The sequence below is a fragment of the Homalodisca vitripennis genome, chromosome 1 (genome assembly GCF_021130785.1).
Source record: "Homalodisca vitripennis isolate AUS2020 chromosome 1, UT_GWSS_2.1, whole genome shotgun sequence".
In the NCBI taxonomy this organism is placed as follows: domain Eukaryota; kingdom Metazoa; phylum Arthropoda; class Insecta; order Hemiptera; family Cicadellidae; genus Homalodisca; species Homalodisca vitripennis.
Genome location: NC_060207.1, coordinates 67580331 through 67603149, shown reverse-complemented (window position 1 = coordinate 67603149; position 22819 = coordinate 67580331). Strand labels below are relative to the sequence as shown.

The 22819-nt window shown below is 30.0% G+C and overlaps 1 protein-coding gene across 2 annotated transcripts; it reads left to right on the top strand.

Moving 5' to 3' along the window:
- Positions 1 to 794: 794 nt before the first annotated feature.
- LOC124363954 (4-coumarate--CoA ligase 1-like) lies at positions 795 to 19619 on the top strand. Of its 2 annotated transcripts, none has more exons than XM_046819226.1 (10): positions 795 to 882; positions 2938 to 3059; positions 4605 to 4803; positions 7442 to 7745; positions 9127 to 9289; positions 12737 to 12836; positions 13088 to 13275; positions 13745 to 13969; positions 15979 to 16144; positions 17539 to 19619. In XM_046819226.1, exons 2-10 carry the CDS (start codon positions 2943 to 2945, stop codon positions 17664 to 17666), a joined length of 1590 nt encoding a protein of 529 aa, XP_046675182.1. In that variant the 5' UTR covers positions 795 to 882; positions 2938 to 2942; the 3' UTR covers positions 17667 to 19619. The 2 variants fall into 2 exon arrangements, with proteins under 2 accessions (XP_046675182.1, XP_046675186.1); XM_046819230.1 differs by having other exon boundaries at positions 822 to 882; positions 2889 to 3059.
- Positions 19620 to 22819: the final 3200 nt, after the last annotated feature.

Here is a 22819-nt window from a genome sequence, read left to right as displayed (position 1 = left end):
TCGCGGATCATACTCGGGTTCACACCCTCAGGGCGAATGAGCACTGCTTTACTCCCTAAGTAAGGTTGAGAAAGTCCCAGATGGGACGAATGCTGGTTGAATTCTTAATAGCGTTTCGGGGTGTCTATCTCTCGTCAGTCGCACGAAGAAGCGCGAGACGCTAGAATCACGGATGGATCATCCGAGTGTATTCATGAAGAGATAGACTAGATGTTCGTCTATCAGATCGTCTTAGTCAGGAAAGTTTAGAAATCGAGTATAGTTTCCTACGTTAGCTGAGTTAGTACTCACACGATTTCTCTTTCGTTTGGCGAGGGATGTAATGTTTTCTTTGCCATGTAGTTATCTATCGGTGTATCTGCCGGTAATGAAATTAGCTAAAGACTTTTTGCGTTGAAGCTCAGCTAAACCTGTTTGTCACACGACACGTGTATTGTGGCGCACTCCCAAATTGCATTAAAATGCATTACTTCCCTAACTGGGATAAATAAACTTTAGTAACTTAAATATATAAATAGTAGAAATCTTAAGATTGTTTAGTCCTTCTATACATCAATATAATTAATCTACAGTAAAATATTCATTATGTTAAAAGTAAGGCATGCTCGTATTTAACGTGTTACAACTACCATTCAAATGCATCATTATCACTTCTAGAACAAAACGGGTTATCAATTTCGTGAACCAAACAAAACTAATTACAATTACAGTTACATTTCGTTTAGTACTCGAAAAACAGGTTATGGCACTGAACCACTTCCTCATCAGAACTGGTTCTCTGAGCGGCATTCTTTCGCTAGTTCTCTCAGTGCAAAGTTTGATTTAGCGTGGCTATCTTCATTGAAGTGAATGTATTGTGGGAAGCTCAGGATACCCAACGAGGTATGTTATCAAATGTATTTTTTCAAATTCTAAGAGCGATCCAGAAGTTTTGAAAAAGATTGCTTTAGATTTTACCGTTAAATTTTTTTAGGCAGCACAATTATTTGATATATTAAAATGTTACGATAAAATGTAATAATATAAGTTATTATAAATTTTTAAAATGAAAGTTGTTTTAAGTAACAAAACTAAACAATTCAAGCAGTAGGAGCTCACTGTATACCTTCTCAGAACAAGTTGCAACTGACTAAACGGTGGACTATTACTCAGAGTAAATGCTCAAGGAATTTTGAAAAACTTGAAATTAATATTTATAAAATGTGAAAAAGTCACTGAAATTCTATGGGTCATGCAGTGAAAGACAAAATTTATTTAATTGTTCCCAACGATAAATCACTTGGTATACAACAAGAATATATCAAATTGCATATTACATTATTGTAAAAAGGAATAACAATACGGATACATGCATATCTTATGAGTAAACTAGAATTATATCACAAAATTCTAAAAAACCTATGTATAATTTTAAACAGCAATATATGCACCTAAGTTTAATCTTGAGATATAAAAATGGAGCATTTACAGTATTAATTAGTAACAGATTTCAACCTTATGTAGTGAATATTATAACGAAACAAAATAAAAGTTTACTAATAAACAATAAACATAATATCATATATGATGTAAGAAATAACGTTAAATTTTTCAAGATCTGTTAAGACCCATCTAAGGCATTATATGTTTATAAATTTTGACATAGTTGTTTTGGCCCGTACAAGTTGTTTTAAATACCTTTCAAATGACAATAAACCAAAAAAACTATCTTAATTATGATCATTAATGAGAAAGTGTCTTGTTCATGTGTGTTTTCCGACTATTCCAATATTTACATTGTGAATCCAAAGATAATAAACTTTCTTAACAAATCTTACATCCTTCCTGTTTTTCTTTGTGTCTTGTTAATTTCTGGAATATGCTAACAAATAGGTTTCATCAATCCACGAATACAGAATTTTACAAAGTACAAATTCCTTTATAAAACAGAGAGAAATAATAAAAGCAAATCAAAATCGTTAAAAATTCTATTTCGATCTACAAACTATTTTACTATACAAAGTTTGACTACGTAAAAATCTGGGAACTCTCAAAGTAAAAAGATATATTAAAATTCATATAAACCTGTAGAATAATCATGTTTAGTAATTTAGGGACTATTTAAACTTCATTAATGTAAAGTTTAAAGTAAATAGACAGTTAATTTTCAGTACATGCGGGTAAAATCATCACAATCTCACCATTGCAATTAAAGAGTTTAAATTATTTAATAAAATTAATTGGGGTACGTGGTAATGTAAATAATTTTTATTAAAAGGTGGATCGTTATGTTTTATTATTATTATTATGAAAAAATCACAGCCAAAATCGCATATACGCCCGTTTGTTTACTATTTTAATATTTTTTATTACACATCGTTCAATCACAGAAATATATCCTAATTATGTGTTAATACGGTCATCTAATGCTGTTTGTAATAATATTACGAAAATATGTATATCAATATTAATACTGAAAAAAAACATTATCAGTCAAGAATATCTTATTATTTTTACTACAGCTCAAACAAAGATATAAGTAGCCATAAACTTCGTACGACTGTATTGTATGCTTATCCGTGTAGAATTATTTTATCCTTTCTTTTGTGGGTTTTGAGTTTAAAGAATAAATTTTTCGATTTAGAACTAATTCCATTAGTTCTAACTAAATGTGTTTTGCCTGTACATTAAGTAAATACTTATCATTTAGTCCCGTGCAGTTTTAAATATTTTGATACACATCACATAAATTTATATCATAGGCTAAAGAGAGATTGAATTCATAGATTTATGAAGGCATGTTAACCATAGCCTTGCTAGTATAAACATTGTGTGTTTCGTTTATCTACATGCGCCACTTTCTTATCTATATCCAGACAAACAGAACTATCAAATGTGTTTATTATCAGAGCTTACGGCCAAGGGTGTTTCGCACTTCATAACAGTAATATTGTACAGTTGCAATGTCGCACTTCAAGGGACCGGATATCAATAAAGCTCTGCCACACTTCCGACCTAACACTTCCGTTCTGCAAATGCTAGAAGACTCCCTCAGGAAAAATGGAAATACGTTAGCCCTGGTAAGATACCTTTATATTATTATTATTATTAAAATTTCCAATAATATTCCACAGCAATGTAGGAGACAAATGTAAATAAGTTTTAGATAGTATTACAATAATTACGGTATTTCGTAAAAGATTTATCTAAACAACAGAGCGTAACTATGCCTTTGAACAACAACTGACTATGCCTTACCCCATTTTATTTATGATTGTTAGAATTACATATTTGGAAATAAATTAAATACATTTTTGACGTTATAAGTTATAATCTGTCTACTTATTTTTTGATAACTTGTGCATTGCAGTACAAAAGAATACCTTTATGCCTACTATAAGAAATATTACTATTTTAGACTATTTTGGAAGTCAATATATGGTTTATTAAAATATTTAAGACCTAAAACTATGTAAGTCATAAATATGTTAGAGATATACATGAATAAATGTTATATGTTTTAAATTAATTATAATAAATGTTTAACTTTTACGTTTTACGTATAATAAATGTTTAATAAATGTTTTTAAACTTTACATACGATGTAAAGTTTAAAAATTAGAGTTTAAATTATGACATCTTAATTTTATTCTTCGGTAAACATTATTTGAGATATAGATGTTGGAACGAGGAAACACATGTACACGAGGGTTTGTATGTAGAGATAGGCTATATTTATACAAGTACCTACATTACCGTGGTTAATGTTAACTTATTTGCATAATTTAATACCATATACTGCTACCAATATGGTTATTTGTAGAATACCACGTAAACATAAGTATGGTGAAACAATAATTACTGTCGTAAGTTAGCGGTGATCTATACAAATAAACCCCAAAATGCCACTGACTGACTCATGAAGAAATCTCTAAAACTAAAAAACAAATTCACATGTAACTTTTTAAACATGTTGGTATTACTTTTTAGATGTACAGCCAAGAAACGGATTTAAAAGGTTTTCAACTAAATCATAGAAATTCACGAAAAGCATCAATGTTGTTACGAAATTCTTTTGTAAATTCTTAGAATATAAAAACCATGATCCCAGGAGATATTCAAGAATCTTTTTTGTATAGTTTCATAAGCAATCTCGAGAACCCGTTAGAAACCACGTTGTAACTCATTTAAATCCAAAATCCTTAAAATAGGTTTAAAATGTGTATTGAGAATTAAAAAAGTGTTCATACTGTAATTTTGTTTTATAATATCCATGTATGGATCCACGAAATTAAAGGCCTGGTGAAATGGGGAGAGTGAGAGTGCAATAACGGTGACTTTCACATATTTTATTCACAGCCTGGGACGAGGGTAAAACATCAACGAAACGATTCCAACAACGAGCTCCTAGAATAATTCTAAGCCTATGATTTTAGAAAATTATGACGTTATTTTTATAAACATCAGCGGGGAGATAAGGTTTTAATATTTTTATTTTATACTGAATTCTATTTTTTATTACATAAATATTAAATCCACATATAACATGTGGAAGGAAAATATAAACTAAATTATTGTATTATTACTTGCCTTACTCTCTTTTAATTAAGAATGTATGTTTACAGATTGATAGGGAGACTGAAAAGGGCATTACTCGTGCTGATATTCTGCAGCAAAGCACATCCGTTGCTTCAGGCCTAACTAATGTAGGAGTGACTGCAGGAGATTATGTTATATTGTGTTGTGATAAGAACATACTATCTTACACACTTCTTCTAGGAACTATGTTCACAGGGGCCACAGCAGTCTTGGCTCCCATTCCACGTAAGCATTTTCAGTATTCAACTAAATGTTTTATCTCTCGCAGAGCCTACTATTATTTACGTTTTCGTAAGTAATCAATTTCCTTAAAATGAAGTTAATACAGTAAATCAATACATTACATTTTTTTCAATGTTCCATTAAATGACAAATTAATAAAATAATTTAAATAACGATAAATGTCTGTAAATCATACTGTATTCAAGGAATGATAATTAGATGAAACTATATTAAGCTTTAATGCTGCATTAATTACTGATTAAAATGCTCATGTATAGTGTGATATCGAAATGTATAGCAATCAATTATACTTCACTTGAGATTGAATAATAGCACATTTGATCTATGATAAAATGAACTGAAGTGAAATGAACATTGACGCTTTTAATAAGGCGGAGTTAGGGCTATCAACCCCTATCTACCACTCAAACTCATACCATATATAGTACAATTAACAATAATTTAATAAATTATAAAATGACATTGAACTGCGTCAAGACCCTCTTTTAGGTTAACCTTAAAAAATTTTTATTGCTAAAGTAAAAGTGATATATTACGAGTAACTAATTATCTAAAGTCACTGTGCGGATCGCACAGCAATGAATTACTGGAATGGGGCATAATCATATTATGAGGTGCATGCCGTAGTTATATTCGTTCTAGCACTTGCACCAGGTTATTTCCTCAAGTATGTTCTTTTTTTAAATATACAGATTGTTCATTTGAAAATTTGAAACTCGTATTAAAAGCCGTATAGCCCAGGTACCGAAAATTCTGTAAACAGGGAGTGTATAGCACTAATTGGTGGAACAACAACAAATTATTAGCCTACAAACTACTGCACTACTGCTAATAACAACAGAAATTACACACTGAATATTTTTGTAAATCCCTTGTAAACTTCCAATAAAATTTTCAAACATATCCGCCTAAACATAAATTTAACTAGCCTACCTCATTTGCCTAGTGTTGAAGTGTTTCCACAATAGTGTTTACCTAAACCTAAATAAATGGAGCATCGTACTTAGATTTGCTAGAAAATGATGCGGATATATTTTATTTTCAACAAAATGGAGCTCCTCCACATTATGCTCTTCTTGTGCGGCAATGGCTAGATGCTCACTATCCGGATCACTTGATCGGTAGAAGAGGATCAATTGAGTAGCTGGCAAGGTCTCCATACTTTAACGCCCTCAGACCTTTTTTGTGGGGTCACACTTGAAATCAGTAGTTTTTAAAACACATCCCACTGGTATCACTGCTGAGTCCAAACGCTTAACCAAAGGAGCTTTTAGAAAGGATAGGCAAGAATAAAAATGGTTTATTGTTTTGCTTACACAGCAATGACTTCCAATTTGAACATTTGATTTGAAGTTTAAAAAGGAGTTACAACAGTATTCAGTGAGTAATTTCGCTGTTATTAGCAGTAGTAGAGTAGTTTGTAGACTAGTATTTGTTTTGTAAGAAATTACATTTTTGGCTGCTGATTCCAAACGGCTTGGCCGATTCCAATTTTTTTACAAAAATACTGCATTTTTATGAGCTTCAATTTGAGGTGCCACAAGGTATTAGTTGGCATTTTAAAATTTTTGCTTTGGGTACAGGGAACATGGAGGTGAGCACTCCTATTTTGAAAATAATTTTTTTGTTCCCTCAACTAATACTATACACTTCCGTTTTTTTATACTTGGGCTATATGTCACAATACGAGTTTGAAGTTAATATATATATATATATATATATATATATATATATATATATATATATATATATATATTCGTTTTTGTTTTGTTGAAAATACTTTTATGTATTTAAGTAATTTGTTCGCTTGATGACTGTGCTTCATTACGAGAAAGAACGGATTCATTCAGTTCAATTAATACGTGGTGAAAAGAATTATATTACTTTATTCACAGTTAATTGAAATGAGTGTTAAAATCTAAGAAAGGCAAGTTAAGTAAAAAAATATTAAATATATTTATTTGTAATATTAACCTTCATGAGAAAAAAAAAAATATATATATATATATATATATGTATATATATAATATATTTAACATTTTAATTTTTCTTTATACAGAAACAACAATTTTCCAACAGTAATTTAATGAATTAAACTCATCAATTATATCAGCAGGTTGTTTTTGAAAGTGAAAGGATTGTAAAGGAAACTGGATATTTAGACACATTCCATCATTTGGATGTACAAAAAGATGTAACTAATGTGTTATTACTGATTTTATTCATTACTTAAAACACCTCATACTTATTATACTACTCTTAATTACAATACCAGTTTGAATATTGTTTGGACTTACTGAAGGCAAATAATAGTGCACTCATAGCAATCTTTTTAAGACCCTGTAAATGTATATTTTTTTATGAAATCGTCTGAACTAACCTGAAATAAAAGATGATAAATTTAAGATAATCTAGGGTCATCTAATTTCAAATTAAATTGTCATTCATGCTGTGGTGAGGAATTTTTGACAACTTGTATTTCGAAAGATGGTTATTCTTCAAAACAAAACTTGAAAATATACATAGAAATTTCCATTAATTACATTGTAATGCTACTGGAAGAATTATAAATACTTATACTTAAAATAATATATAATTTATATTCGTCATGGTGTTTTAGATGCTGATACGTTGGACGAACTTACATGTGGATTTAAAATAAAAGGGGTGTTCTGCGATTCTAAATATCTAAGTTCTGTGAAGAAGTCGGTAAATAACTTTAAATATCAACCTTATTTTCTACTTACGACAAATACACAGGACTCAACATTTATGTCTATTATCAACTGCAAGAAGGAGTTCCGCATATATGAAGTAAAGGATGTAAAAACACACGTACCTTTGATTTTGTTCTCAAGTGGTACCACTGGGGTGCCCAAAGGGATTCAAATTTCTGACATTGGACTTCAGCTAAGTGGATCATAGTAAGTATGAAATTGAAAAATATAAATAATTAAATATCATCTAGATATTAAAGAACAACTTCGGGATGAAAACATTGTTTTTACTGCTTTTTATTAGTTCATTATGAAAAGGAATTACCTACTAATTAAATTATATGGTAAAGAGTGGTCCAAGGTTCTAATATAAACATAAATTAAAACATTATAAAATGCTATTACTTTTGGAGTGAGTATTTGACCTTGACTCGGATCGTGACAGCAACAAATATTAATAGCTGGTTTGTGCAGTATTCATACGTGCATTTACTGACACGTGTGCGGCGCCCCTCAATCACAGATCTGTGCGCTTATACAATAGCTATTTTACAGTGCTTACGTCTTATATTGTTAATAACGTATGTAAACCAACATTTTATTTGATAAAAATTTATTTAAGGAATTAATAACGGTAAGATGGAAGGATGACGGAAAGAGCAATATTCAGCAGAATAATGTTTGTATAATATATACCCATTGGGTGTTTACACAAACAGTAACATAAGGTAAACAATAGAAGTAAAAAAGTGAGGAATTTTTTGTGAGTTAAGAGTGGATTATGGACCTAACATGTGTTATAACAAAACACACAATTTTTCGGAGGACATTGTGTACCAAGACATTTGTCACTGCTTTATGCATTAATTCAAAAAGTTTTTACCTTCTTGAGTCCTCAAATTCCATAAATATGGAGTAGGTTTCCGGCTGCTAAGATCAATGTAAGCACAATCTTACGAGGAAAAATATTTTACACGAAGCAAAATATTTTAAACGGCACAATTGACGGTGCACTTTGTTGATATTGCTGGTCTTCTTGAAAAAGTATTATGTGTTATCTACATGCATAGTTAAAGTAGTATTATCTTCTTTCTTTCCATGCATTGCTAGTTATTTATTTTTTGTAATTGAGTATTTTGCATTATTCTTCATGTGTTGACTCTATCCAGTGACCGCTGTATAACTTAGTTGCGAAATGTCAACTGTTTTCGTTGTAAACAATTTATATATATATATATATATATATATATATATATATATATATATATATATATATATATATATATATATATATATATATATATATATAATAAGTATTACAATTTAAATTAGAAGCGGCCGCTACCTATAAGTGTTTTTGTTTTGAGATAATATCATAATTTGTAGATTTAATTTACAAAGAAAAGATTTAATTAAATACTATTAGCTGTATGTTATACAGCTAAAGTGTTATCATATCACGTCGATTGAGATATGGGAGTATGGATTATGATGTCAGTATAACCCAGGTATGATGTTATGTTGAAACTGTATGCTCTTGTAATTCATGTTCATTTTGCAGTTTGTTACACGTGAACTTGTTATTTAGTTTCAGTGATAACAAAAGGCCGAAGTCATTGTTGGTTGCCACTCCTCTGTTTTGGTTCAGTGCTATTGCTACCTTTATTTCCTCGATCTTCACTCATTGCTTGCTTTATTTAAGTGATTCCAAAGATGTGAAAGAGAATCTTGAGTTTATTGAGAAAATGAAGGTCAGTTTTAATTATATCAATAATGTTTATTAGTTATATTATGAGTTATATTATTTATTGTAAATTAGGGTATTCTTTAAAACTACCACATCGATAGTCTTACCCTTATTCTTCAGCCACGGAATTCAAAAGGATGTAACTGTACGCATTCCACCATTGCATATTTTGTACGTTTATATTTACCATTGAATTGTCCAATTTTTATTTTCGTACAATGTTTTACCACATAAATTTACAGCAAAAGTACTCTTCAATACACTGAATATTTTAAGTTTTATTTTACTATTAGGAGAAACAAGTATTCCTCTTTAAAAATTTCGTAAAATACGGTAGATTTGAACTTTAAGTAAAGTGAAATTGTGGCAAACAACAAGTTTCTGTAATAGCGTACTCGTTTAGTGTTTACGATTCAAATGCTTCCATGAAATTTGCTGTTCAGGTTTCAAAAAGAAAAATACAAATTCTTTATCTTAAAACGTAACTGGGTTTCTTCGTAGTAGAAAATATATATTTATTGCATACACTTATTAAAGTATACTATTGTTTCATTTAAAACAAAATACGAATGAAATTCATTAATTAAAATGGTTTCTTTTTGTTTTGGTTATTAAAGTATTAAAACCGGTGACCTTGGTTAAAGTGAGGGGTTCTTTATTTCATTACTGTAATTAGCAACTAAATATTTAGTTTGAACGAAATGCGTAGCTATCAAAGAATACAAAATTATTAAACCACAGCCAAAATGAGTTTATAACCATCATCATTTAAAATCACTAATTTTTTACCTCACTGCTATGTATTTTATAACATAAAATAATAAGCGAGTTTTATTTAACTTTTATTTGAAAACATTTTAATTTTAAATTTGCTTCAACACTTTCAAAGTAATAAATATGTTTTGTTAGAAAATTTCTATATTAATTCTCATGGCTTAAATCACTTCATAGTTGTATGTATTTCTCCTGAAGAAGAGGGATATAACAGACAGCAAGTAACATGTTCTTGAACTGTGTAATAACATTGAAGTGGCATTTGACTTTCTTGTACAAGTGCCAGGTTAATAAAGGGGTAACCTGTTTAAAAATTACACTGTAATCTTGCGTTGGTCTCTCACCTGGGAATTTTATTTAATGCCCTTTTCTCTAATGGAATTTTTCCTACTAATTTAAAAAACACTTAATTGGTACCAATTTTCAAATCTGGAAACCGGAGTGATGTTTCAAACTTCAGGCCTATTGCTATACAATCCACCATGGCCAAAGTCTTTAAAACACTTGTTCTGGACGAATTGGCTTTTGCGTTGAAGAATGTTATCATACTTAATCAACATGTATTCCGTAGTGGAAAATCAACAGTGACAAATCTAATTGTTACGGAGGACTACATACCTTCTGCTTTCAGTATGAGAATGCAAGTTGACTGCATATAACTTGATTATGCAAAGGTGTTCGACTTTGTATGCCATCACTTGTTGCTTGCTAAGCTGCAGGGATAAGGAGTGCATGAATCACTCTTGTCCTGGATAGAGAGTTACTTGTCGGATCGCACATTAAGAGTCCGATTTAATGGTGCCCTATCAGAACCCTTTCATGTTCTATCGGGTGTTCCGCAGGGCTCACATCTACCACCATGCCTGTTCGCGCTCTTTATTAATGACTTTGGCACAGTAATATCCTCTCCATACCTCCTATTTGCTGACGATCTCAAAATCTTCAGTAGGATCGCCTCTGTAGATGATTGTATTCAGTCACCCCTTTGCTCACACCATTGCTGCCGTCGAGTTGTAAAGTGCTAATAACTGTCTGGGACTCGATGCCGGGAAATGTGTTGTCGTCACATTCTCACGGGGCTCAAAATTATTCACGCACAATTATGTCTTATATGGTTCCAATGTGGGCAGGGTTCATAGTATCAAGGATATTGGTGTTGTGGTGTCGTCATCTTGGAATCCTGCGGGAATCCTTCTATAATAGATACCATTGTTCTTTCATCTTGTTAGTTTTTATAGATGTTCAAAATGGAAGGGCGTCAAGATATTTTCAGATCATATACGAATACTTCAGTTTAAATAATATAAACCAACTTTAAATACATAAATAATAGTGATAACTCCGCTACCCTATACAAAGCTATACTATAGGGGGTTGTAGGTTCGAAAATTAAGTTTTTCAGAGCTTACAAGAAATAATGGTAATCCTTCATACTCAGCTATAATTGGGCACTAACTGTGACTTCCAAATGACTTCCAATTCTTGAATTTTATACATAATAACCTTAGTAGAGGCTAAACATTCTCCCAAATATGGTGCAATTTTTCTACGATATTAATTTTAATAATGACTCTTATTTAGGATATGACCTTTGCTACATTTACAGTACGATCGCATACATCACCGTGGCTCGTAGTCCAATAACCACATTCCAATTGCTAAGAGTTTGAATCAAGATTAATTACAAGAAATCAATAATCGATGTATCGAACTACACTAATACAGCTCGAGGGGACTAGCAGAATATTACAAACTATCATAAATTTTAATGGATATAATATTGCTACACTGTAATTTTTATGAAGCCATCATTTAATTATTTAAAGGATATATGAACAGTTAAACCCTTTGCACTTAATTTACTTCCTTCTATACTACTATCTCCTTGTACTACCCCAAGTATAACCATACTGTAGCAACAGTGTTCTTCTTTTAAAATCAGTAAAAAAGAATAGTACATATTTTATATATATATATATATATATATATATATATATATATATACATATATATATATATATATATATATAAAATAGTAAATAGTTATAAAATAGTTTTACTTTATTTATTAAAAACACTGCTTTTGCTTCATATTTTTATGATGGCTAATTTAAAATAGGCATACAGGCAAATATTTTGCCGATGTGAATAAATTGTTATGTAATTATAGTAAACATTTTTTATTGTTATTCTTCAACGAATCTATTGAGATTTCCTGTGGGGATAGGGCGCCACGGAAAGTAGTACAAACATAAAGGGAGCCTTGACACCTAAAAGTTTGGAAAACACTGGTATTAATTATGAGATAAAGAGGGTAAATTCGCCATCTTTGCAAAACAGTCAGTCTTAATATGATTGGCTGACCCTAAGTTTACTTCCATTTACGTGTCTGATAATTAGTTTTTAGTGTCTTTTTCAAAAATATGAAGTGAGAAAAACTATTTGTTACTTCAGTCCCTTTGATACTTTTCCAATTTAACTTATATCAAAAATTAATATTATATACAATAAACTAATTTTTCAATAGAAATGCCTGTTTTATATCATGAAGATATAGGCTGATTGATTATTCAATCCAATCTGACTCTTGACTCCTAGATGCTAACTTTATATAGCGACAATATTTATTAGCTTACTGGCAAATATTAATTAATTGCACATTTTGTTACTTTAACAGGTGGAAACCTGGTTTACAGGGACGGGAACGATGCCTTCATACATTAACGAGCCTTCAGTGAATCTTTATGACTTGACTTCACTTAAAAAGGTGTTTGCGGGTAAGAAAAAAATAATACATATTGTTTAATTCAAAAATATGCCTTATGTGAAATCAAATCCTTGTTTAATCATGTGCGAGAGCTACAACAAATCGTATGTTAATATTTTACATTCGGTAGAGACACTTTTGTCCAGCCCTGATCCAAGAAACCAATTTAATTAACTGTAATAAATAATCATATAAACTTAACAATCTACGTAATATATATGTATATACATATATATTTATTTATTTACTTTTTGTTCACAGGTGGAGAGGTGGTGTTGGACTCTGTGTCTAAAAAGTTTGAGACTAAGGTATTAGGCGGCCGTATCAAATTGGGAACCGCATACGGTTCAACCGAATGTGGACTTATAACGGCCGATATACAGGGGGTTCCTGAGAGTGATGACAGATCAGGATCCTGTGGGAAAGTTGTTCCAGGCGTAGAAATCAAGGTAAATTGCTGTTATAAGCTAATCATGTTGAAGGAACGTTTGGATATAAGTTTTTGTATCTGGTTTCTATGATAGACCTAATTTATAACTCATATTCAGGTATTCAGGATTTTAGCAAACTCAATGTTATGTTAATGATGAATAACTATTCAAAGAGCAGCATATATCATATGATATAAAAATAACCTTAAAGTAGATAAAAGATATGATAGCTTATTGTAACATCATTCTTTAGCCTACATCTGTTCAGTAACCATTGTTCAGAAACATAAAGTAAAAACTTGATACGCCCTTCAATAATCATTTATTTTACTCTTTTAATATAGTATGAGATTATCACATTCCTCAGTAACGCACTTGCTCTAAACGAAAATACACCTGAGATGCTCGTTATCACGTTTAAATAATAATATAATTATTAATGATAATTTAATTTATAGTTATTATTACTATTATTTCACTTTTCAAGATTCTAGACGACGAAGGTCACCTTGTGAGTCCAGGAACTATTGGAGAGATTTGGATAAAAACCTTGGCAGTGACTCCAGGATATTGGGGAAGGCCGGATCTCAACTCTTCCATGTTTGACAACGATGGGTTCTTCCGGAACGGTGACGCTGGGTACTTTGATCCTGAGGGCAATCTGTATCTACGGGGTCGGGTATGTGACCTCATCAACTTCAGAGGGCACAAGGTATAACTATTTTGTATTAAATTTTAAAAATACATATTTCTAAAACAATAACAACTACGTACTATGAATCAATAACTATTAATATCCTGTCGGGTAAATTACTACTAAGATGTGCATAAGAAAATGTATATCACAGATCAAAGAAGTCTGCTTCTGTCAAAGTAAACTAAGATGGGTTCTATATCAATCATTGAAATTTGTAGTAAGTATTAAAAACTAATATACTTCATATTTTATAAAGATTTAAACTTGAAAGTGCATTAACAAGGATATCATGTTCTTTTCTCTTTATAAAGTGAAAAAATGTTCAATATTTAACAAAGTTTAGACCTGGAAATGTTACATTAGTTCAAAAGCACAGTCCAGTGAACTTTCATCTAGCATAGTTCTTACCGACTGCTTCAAAAGGAGTCTTCAGCGTAAAATTCTGACCATCTAATGTTCCAGGACTTTTACTATGGTAGATGAGTATTTACCTAATCGCTGAAATTTAAAACGGCGTGATATATATATATATATATATATATATATATATATATATATATATATATATATATATATATTATTCCTTAGAGAATGTATTCAACATAAACGTAAACAAATTGAAAATAATAAACCATATTTATTACATGGTTATTATTTACAATTACAACACTAGACATGCTCTATTAATTATTATTTCACAACCTTAGATAGACCACGATGGGACTTTTCGATATTTTTAAACCAGTGGAGCGTAGCCCAGAGGGATTTTTGAAATAATTATACGCCTATATTCACCGAAGGAACAATAAGAATCTCCATGTAAAATTTCAGTACAATCGGTTTATGCGTGAAAGCAAAAGAAACAAACAAAGGTACTCTTGTATTTATGATATTTTCAGGATTCACAAAACAAAGATAACATAACACAAATTTATCTAACACTATACAGCTATCGATACTTTCAGATGAAATTATGCAAAAGAGCCTGAAACATTTGTTTACATAATTAATTTACAAAACATTAAGCTCTCAGTGTCTGAGCAGTAATGTAAAGAAGTTTTAAAATATAAAGATTATTGAATTTTTACTACACATTGCGTAATTGAAATAGTTCAAACATCTAATGCATTAGAAATATTACTTAAACACTGTTGTAAAACTCATGAAGAAAGTGAGCGTTTGCACATTAGGCACTCGATATTGGTGTGCTGCCTTCTCCTTGTCATGTAGTATTGTACAATGACTTAGAAAAAACGGAGAAATGCATACTAATATGTCTTAACGCATCCTTCTTACAACAACAAAAAGAACATACTTTATCCCGAAAAACTTATTAGTAATGATTATTTCAAATTCTTTTATGAACTGAAGGGTTTTCCACTCTACCCCCATTACCGAAAGTATATTATAAGCACTTGAAATGTATGTATTAGGATAAAAATGATTAATTTTTCAAGCCTACTTATGTATTTATTTTTGGTCAAGGCAGAAAAACAGTATCAACTATAGAACTGAAAATATTTTACCTAAAGTAGACTACCAAGGACGTAAATTTACGCTTTTTCGCCAATGTTGCTTTCCAAGGCCTACATATACGTATATACTCTTTTCTAAGTAGAAATAAGAGAGCGAACTCAACTGTGGCACCGTAAATATATTAGACTAAATTTCCAGAATAGGTACTATTTTACTGTAGTAGGCTTCTGTCCTATGTATGTATTAATTTTTTTCTTTGTCAGGGCAACAAGACAAACTCAACTGTAAATGTCTAAGAGTGGAAATAGATTACGAAGGGCCGAAATAGACTCTTCTTAATGAAATTTGGGTACTAGTGCCCATACTATAAATCTAAAATCTTTTCATGCGATTCTTTTTTTGGTTACGTAGTCAGCCATATAGGGAGTGATTTTTTTTCATTTGTATTCGACGACATTATTATATCTAGAATCGAATCTTTTTTATATATAGTCCATAATAAAATCTACCACTAAAAACTACATTTTATTGGGAATGCTGTATTCCAGTTTTCTCCAACTGAACTAGAAGACATTATTATATCACATCCCTCAGTTATGGATGTGGCTGTGGTCGGCAAACCCCATTCCTGTGATATACACCACGCCACGGCATTCGTTGTGAGGAAACCAGGATATAACGTTTCAGAAAACGAAATCATGGACTTTGTCAATGGTACGTACAATGTCTTTAATTTTTTAATTTAATTTAATTTAATTTCTTTAATTTTAATGTCTTAAAAAGTGAAACACGTACTTTCTGCTCCTTTATAAATGCAGGAGAAATGAAGGTAATGTTTATGAGTTACAACGTATAAGACTATTTTTGTTTCCAGGAAAATTTCACAACAAGCACAGTGTCTAGTATTTAACGTAGCTATTTGTTATCTCTTCACTGGGAGTGTAACATTCCTAGTACAAGAAAGAAAGGGAAAATGGGTGTGGTTTTATCTTTCCCGCATTCCTAATTTTTTACATTGAATGAGATAAATGGTATTGCCTTTCTCCTCTAACCCTGTTGACCAGCTACTCAAGCTTTTGAGTAATTTATTGTTCATGTTGAGTAATATATTTTGTTTAAAATGTTGTGTTGATTGTTCTGGCGCAGAATATCCGTCTACTTGGCACTAGAGGAAGAGAAAAATACACAAAAAAGTACAAAAACTTAAAATTACTTGTTTACTTAACTACTTGTAATTACTTAAGTAATTGTTTATAAAGCTATAAAGTAAAGTAATATACAACAAATTGTAGTATATTTTGAGTAGTAACAATGCCAAAATTTATATATTTATGTTAACTTTTTAGAAATAATAATGCTATTGAAAACTATTTTTTATATTATTCATTTAATATATAAATAACTTCTTCAACTTATTTAAAAAGCATTAAAAAAAACTTTTAATCCGTTACCCAGTTTCTACTTAGTAAGCTAAAACTTTTCTGTCATTTAATGTGCTTTTATTTACGAATTGATAGGTGAACACGAAACCTATGCTCAGGAGTCTTTAATGTCTTCGATTATATTTATAATCATGTTCTAGAATCCAAAACACATGTTCATGTTTTGATCCGTGGTACCCCATGGATCAAAATATATATTTGTGTCAAATAATATAAACATATATTTATCATTTCAGCAATCAAACATTTTTTTAGTTTGATTTTGTATATATGTAAAATAATGGATTATACGCACATTTCATAGATTTCATTCATTAGGCAAAAGTTGTTTAATTAGGGTTAACACTTGTCATTAATTTCGTATCATGTTTAGTTTATCATCCATATATATATATATATATATGGATACTACCTGAAACCTTTGCTATATATGTATACCTTTTAATATATATATATATATATATATATATATCAAAAGTTTTGGGTCATAGTACTTTTGGATTCTTTAGGTTATGATTGTAGAAAATTTATCCAAATCTTTTTTCAATTCTGTCATGAGGACGATTTCATTAGACAGATTTTTATGAAATATATCTAAAAATAGACTCGTTTTTTTATTTTAAGGCAACATAATGAAGTATTATTAAGTTTTGTTATATTTTACAGGAAAAGTTAATGAACCCCAGAAACTTAGAGGAGGGGTTCGATTTTTGGATACCTTACCTCGCACTATCATCGGCAAGGTCGTGCGTCAGAAGCTGAGAGAATATGCTTCGAATGATCTATTACATTAAATCCTTACAGAACATCCTTCCCTAGTGCATAATAGTAGAATCTAGTTAACGGCAATATTATATTGTCATATCACGTTACAATATAGCAGACGGTTGAAATGTGTAATGCTTAATACCGTAAAAAATTATATATATTATGAAACTTTAACACTTATAAAAGTTGCTAACTCTGAATAGAAACATTTTAACATCTTGATCATAAAAACCCGTAGTTAAATATTATACATATAAGCTTTTAACAATTTCAATGCACGGTTAATGATGTAAACAATGGAAGTGTTCCTGTGGATTACAACAACTACATTATTTCAGAGCCGATTTTTTTTACTCAGGAATTTTTGTTAATCATTTTTCTAAATTTAAAATACTAACGTCTTCGTGAAACTTTTTCAAATTTTATAACACTATTTACACTTCCGACACAGAATAAAACCTAATTAATTAAGTAATAACATAGTTTCTATCTTGTTATGCACTTATTTTAGTGTTGTACTATGTTTAAAGGTGCTATTTATATTTATTTTTAAGTAAGATTTTTCTATAATATCTACTGTTCATGTCATTAGTGTAAATTTACCTTAAATACAGTGGTATATTAGTCCCACGACAGTTTTTTTGTAGCTTAAATATTTAAATATATTTTAACTATCAAATTTTATGAAAACCCTAAGTTCTCTAAGATGTATAATAATGAATTAGCCTGTACTTATTCTATATGCAGCGGAAAGGGTTAGTAAAGTGTAGTGATGAACAACACTGAGTGTATTACCAGTGTAGGATGTTGTGCTGCTCAAGTGCTTGAATGTAAACAATAGACATTCAGCAAAGGGTTCAATTGTTTATTGCAAATATATCTATAGTTTATTCAAGTTTCTAGAAGAGTTTTACAAAATAATTTATTATATATGATTTTATACATTTTAGTACTTGTTGTTATATGAATTTTTTTTTTTTAATTCTGTAGTTTTCCTAATTAACGAAAATTACAACTGTGTTTATAACAAGTATACATCAGTTATTAATAGTTTTTTAATTACAGCTATGTATAATTTCGAATGGTTTTAACTGATTTGCCTCCAATTGTTTCTGTCGTGGAGTTTACCATCTACTGTAGGCTATTGGAAGTTGTCACTATTTGGTTTTTGTGAATAGACATGTTATAACATTTACTACTCAGTTTAATTTAAAACAATTATTTTTGGCTTTATTAACTGCACTCTTTAAGACATTGTAAGTAGAGTTGACAAACAACATGTTTTATATGAATGTTTATAAAATGCGTTTCCTGTGTAATGTCCTATAATATAGGAGTATAAACGCTTTGGTGTGATTTATTTATTTTTATCTAGAATGTTCAGTTATTTGTTAGGTAACCTATACAACGGAGGAATAGATAATATAAAACCTGAATAAGCCTTGTTGCAGAATTTATATCTGTAAACAATGGCGAATTCTATGAAAGCTCAATAATTTTTACAAACCTTCCATCGCCAGAAATACACTTTAAGGCACTTTATGACCATTCAGTCAAAATTTTAGTTTAGCTTTCACCACAAAAACTTCAAAACTCAATTATTATCCACTGCAAATAATTTGTAAACTTGTGATTTATGACTTATGGAATATCTTATAAAACTTTTAATAATCATAATTAATTGGATGAGCTTTAGTGAAGTTTGTCTTTCGTGATGCTGAAAAATTGGAATCTCTTTCCATCAGTTCAAACAATATCTTCCACAGCATATGGAATAACAAACTCTGACAGAAGTTTATTACTGTAATACAGTAACAAGCAACAAAATATGATATCCGCTGTTTGATTATCAAGCTTGGACTAGACGACAGACCTTAGGCCATGCGTAGAAATAAGTTGAGATAATATGGATAATAAAACAATCACGGTGTATTAACACACATACACACACATTATATATTAAATTATATTTTGATATACCTGTATGTGTTCTAGCTTATCCCTTTACCTACGTAGTATCGGTTGTTTCTGGTGTGCATATTTTTTGTAAGTTTGGGTCGAGGTGTCTTTTTCTAGTTGGCATTACAATATGAAGGATTACTTGCTTATAGGGGTTGTAGTTTGAAAATTTAAGGTTACCCCCTTCTATTCTTCTTTTTAAAGGGAGATTAAATGTTTTTATCCTCAAAAAATCACAAAAAGTAATTTAATAAGTATGGTGAAGGTTGATATCTCAATCCGTTTGGAATACATTCAGGAATATCAATAAAACTGAAACAATATATTGGTTTTATCTGAGCACACATAAAAACGTTTTCTTTTAATAGATAAACCGAGATATGAATGTACTACATTCGTTTATATATCGGTCTCTCTAATTTTGAAGTTAATTTATTCTTCACAAGTTAAATTTTTGCACTGTATAAATAGATCTTAGACGCATAAAGAGATAAATTATATCTACCACTCATTTCTATTATAGAATATAAAAATTAACAGTTTTTATTTCATCGTTATATTTAACGTTTACATAAAGAACGTCTATATAACATATTATTAATACTATATGTAATATACAATGTAATATGTAACAGTTATGTATACATTATCCTTTATGTATAATTTTTAATTATGTATAATATGTAATTATACTTAATTATACATTATACATTAATACTACAGTTACTGTATGTACGGAAATTTTGAGGTTCGAGGTAGTGGAAGTTAAACATCTTAGCAGTAAAAAGCAATGTTCCCAGTACAATATATTAGACTCTAAGTAACGACAGCCGTTTGTACAGTTACGCTCAATAAACTGTGAGAAGTCAACAGATCGAGCTGCTGAAATTTAGATCTCTGTCTCGTTTCACTTGTGTTAACTTTTTTCTAATTTTGTCTACTCTTAGCATCTTTAACAAATTGAATGTCTGTGCTGTAATAGTTTGAAAATATAAACATTGTTAAGTGCGTTCAAAAATATCTGCTCAAAATACTATATCACTTAAAATGATTTTGAAATACGAGTTTAATACTTGCTAATAAAATCCTTCCACTGATAATTTACTTACCACTTTATATAACTCTGACTCTACCAAAATTCCTGATAGAACTTTGCACAGGAAATCTTCAACGGATGACACATCCTTGTTGAAGAGTGAGGATTAACCGAGCACGGTACTGGTTTCGACATACTTCAATAATAATTGCAATTACTGGAATATCGTTAAATCTCTAAACATGAATATGATAATTGAGTTTATTGTGACAAATATTCATTTACCAATAAACCCATTTCCAACGGTTAATAATATGCGAACTCTTAAAGGAAAACACTAGATGCTTCTTTAAGATGTATGATAATATTCTAAAACATTCTGATGTAGTTGACAGGACAAGTACTAAAATTAACAAGATATTCAATTATATAAACGGGAAATTAACGTAGTTAAAATATAGTTTATTATTCCGCAGTTCAATAATAAGCATTTTCAGACATCCATATATCATGTACTCATATTTATTTTACTACACAGTGTTTGAAAAGGAAGATATACGCACCTTAGTACTCCCATCTAGATGGTGAGACTCTAAGGCTGAATTCTTTGTGGTTCAAAGAGAACAATATTAACTGCCCAGCAGCAACTCGAAATACTTGACATCCAACATAAATTCAATCAGTATATTGAATCAATTTTAACATATTTAATAACAAAGTAATATGCAATACTTATACTTTTATTTTGGTCTCACTTACAAATACTTTCAGTTTTAAAAAATACCTAAATTCTCTAAAAATTGTACCGTAAGACAGCATTATTATTTTTAACAAATAAGTGTAATTTACTTTATTTATTTTTATAGTGAAGAGTGGTATGCGTTTCAGTCTTTCTATTTTAGATGTTCATATTTTTTGTATAATAAATAAACTAAATAACTAAAATTTTAATTCGGTAGCAGGATTTCAAAACATTTTGTTCGTGTATTTATCTAACTTCTGGAGTTCCCTTTATCCTATTCATAACGTTTTATTTTTAGATTTCTCCACTATAAAAAGACCTAGTATATTTGGCTAACTATCGTCACAGGATTGTTAATGAATAAAGGTTTTCTATGTACATAAATATAAGTGTTCAATTAAAAAGTAAAATATTTATAAAATATAAATATTATTAATTTATATAAACAGCAAACATATTATAGCCTTTGATTTCCTGTACATCTCACTGATCATTACAATAGCTAGACATTAGCGACAAGAATAAATCTCTAAATGAAGTTCCCATGATAGCCTTAATGCCTAAGCATTTAAAATGTGAAAATATTTTATCACAACAAGCTAATTATGAGAATCAATAGGCCATCAATAACTTAGTTTGACTACGTTGAGAATTTAAAATTAGTTTTACAATAAGTTTAGTCTATTGTTTGGTTTTAATCAGTTTCAATCCAACAGGTTTTTCTAATATTTTTAGGCCTCATGCGTTTTGCTATCTGGGTTCTCTCACTCAAACCGTTTAAAGCTATATCGTACTCGTATTAGCCACCGATATGTATTAAATAATCCAAAACTTCCACACAAAAGTCCATGAAGCGATTATAATGGCTACATTGTCCTACTATTAAATCTTGTTACAGAGATTTGCTACAGATACGGATAGAATAGCTCTTTGAACCAAATGCAACGTCAGACCATGAATATAAATGGTTCACAATGAATGTACATCACTGCTCTCAACTCTAGACTTACAATCGCATATAATAATGTGAAATATAATGGTCCTTCATTACATGTGAAGTTTTTAGTACCCTATTAAATTAAATGTATAGTTTTTCAACACTTTATTTCACATAAAAAGTACATTAGAGACCCTTGTAGCTTAATTAAGTGTATTTATTTAATATAAAGTTGCAGTTTTGATCGCTTCGTTGTTTCATTATCATGTATATGAATATATTTATTAGATGTTATGAATTATTTTTATGGAGTAATATTTACGTATTAACTCACACAACATTGTACTGAGTATCATGCCAATGGTTTTTAACGTATTATTAGTGAGTTAGAGAAAAAGAAAATGTAAATATTACAGGGATCTATAATATTTGTATAATTTACTGTTTAGTTATTAAAAATCTTATTATTCTTACAAATACCCCATGCAACGTGTCTCTTAACAGG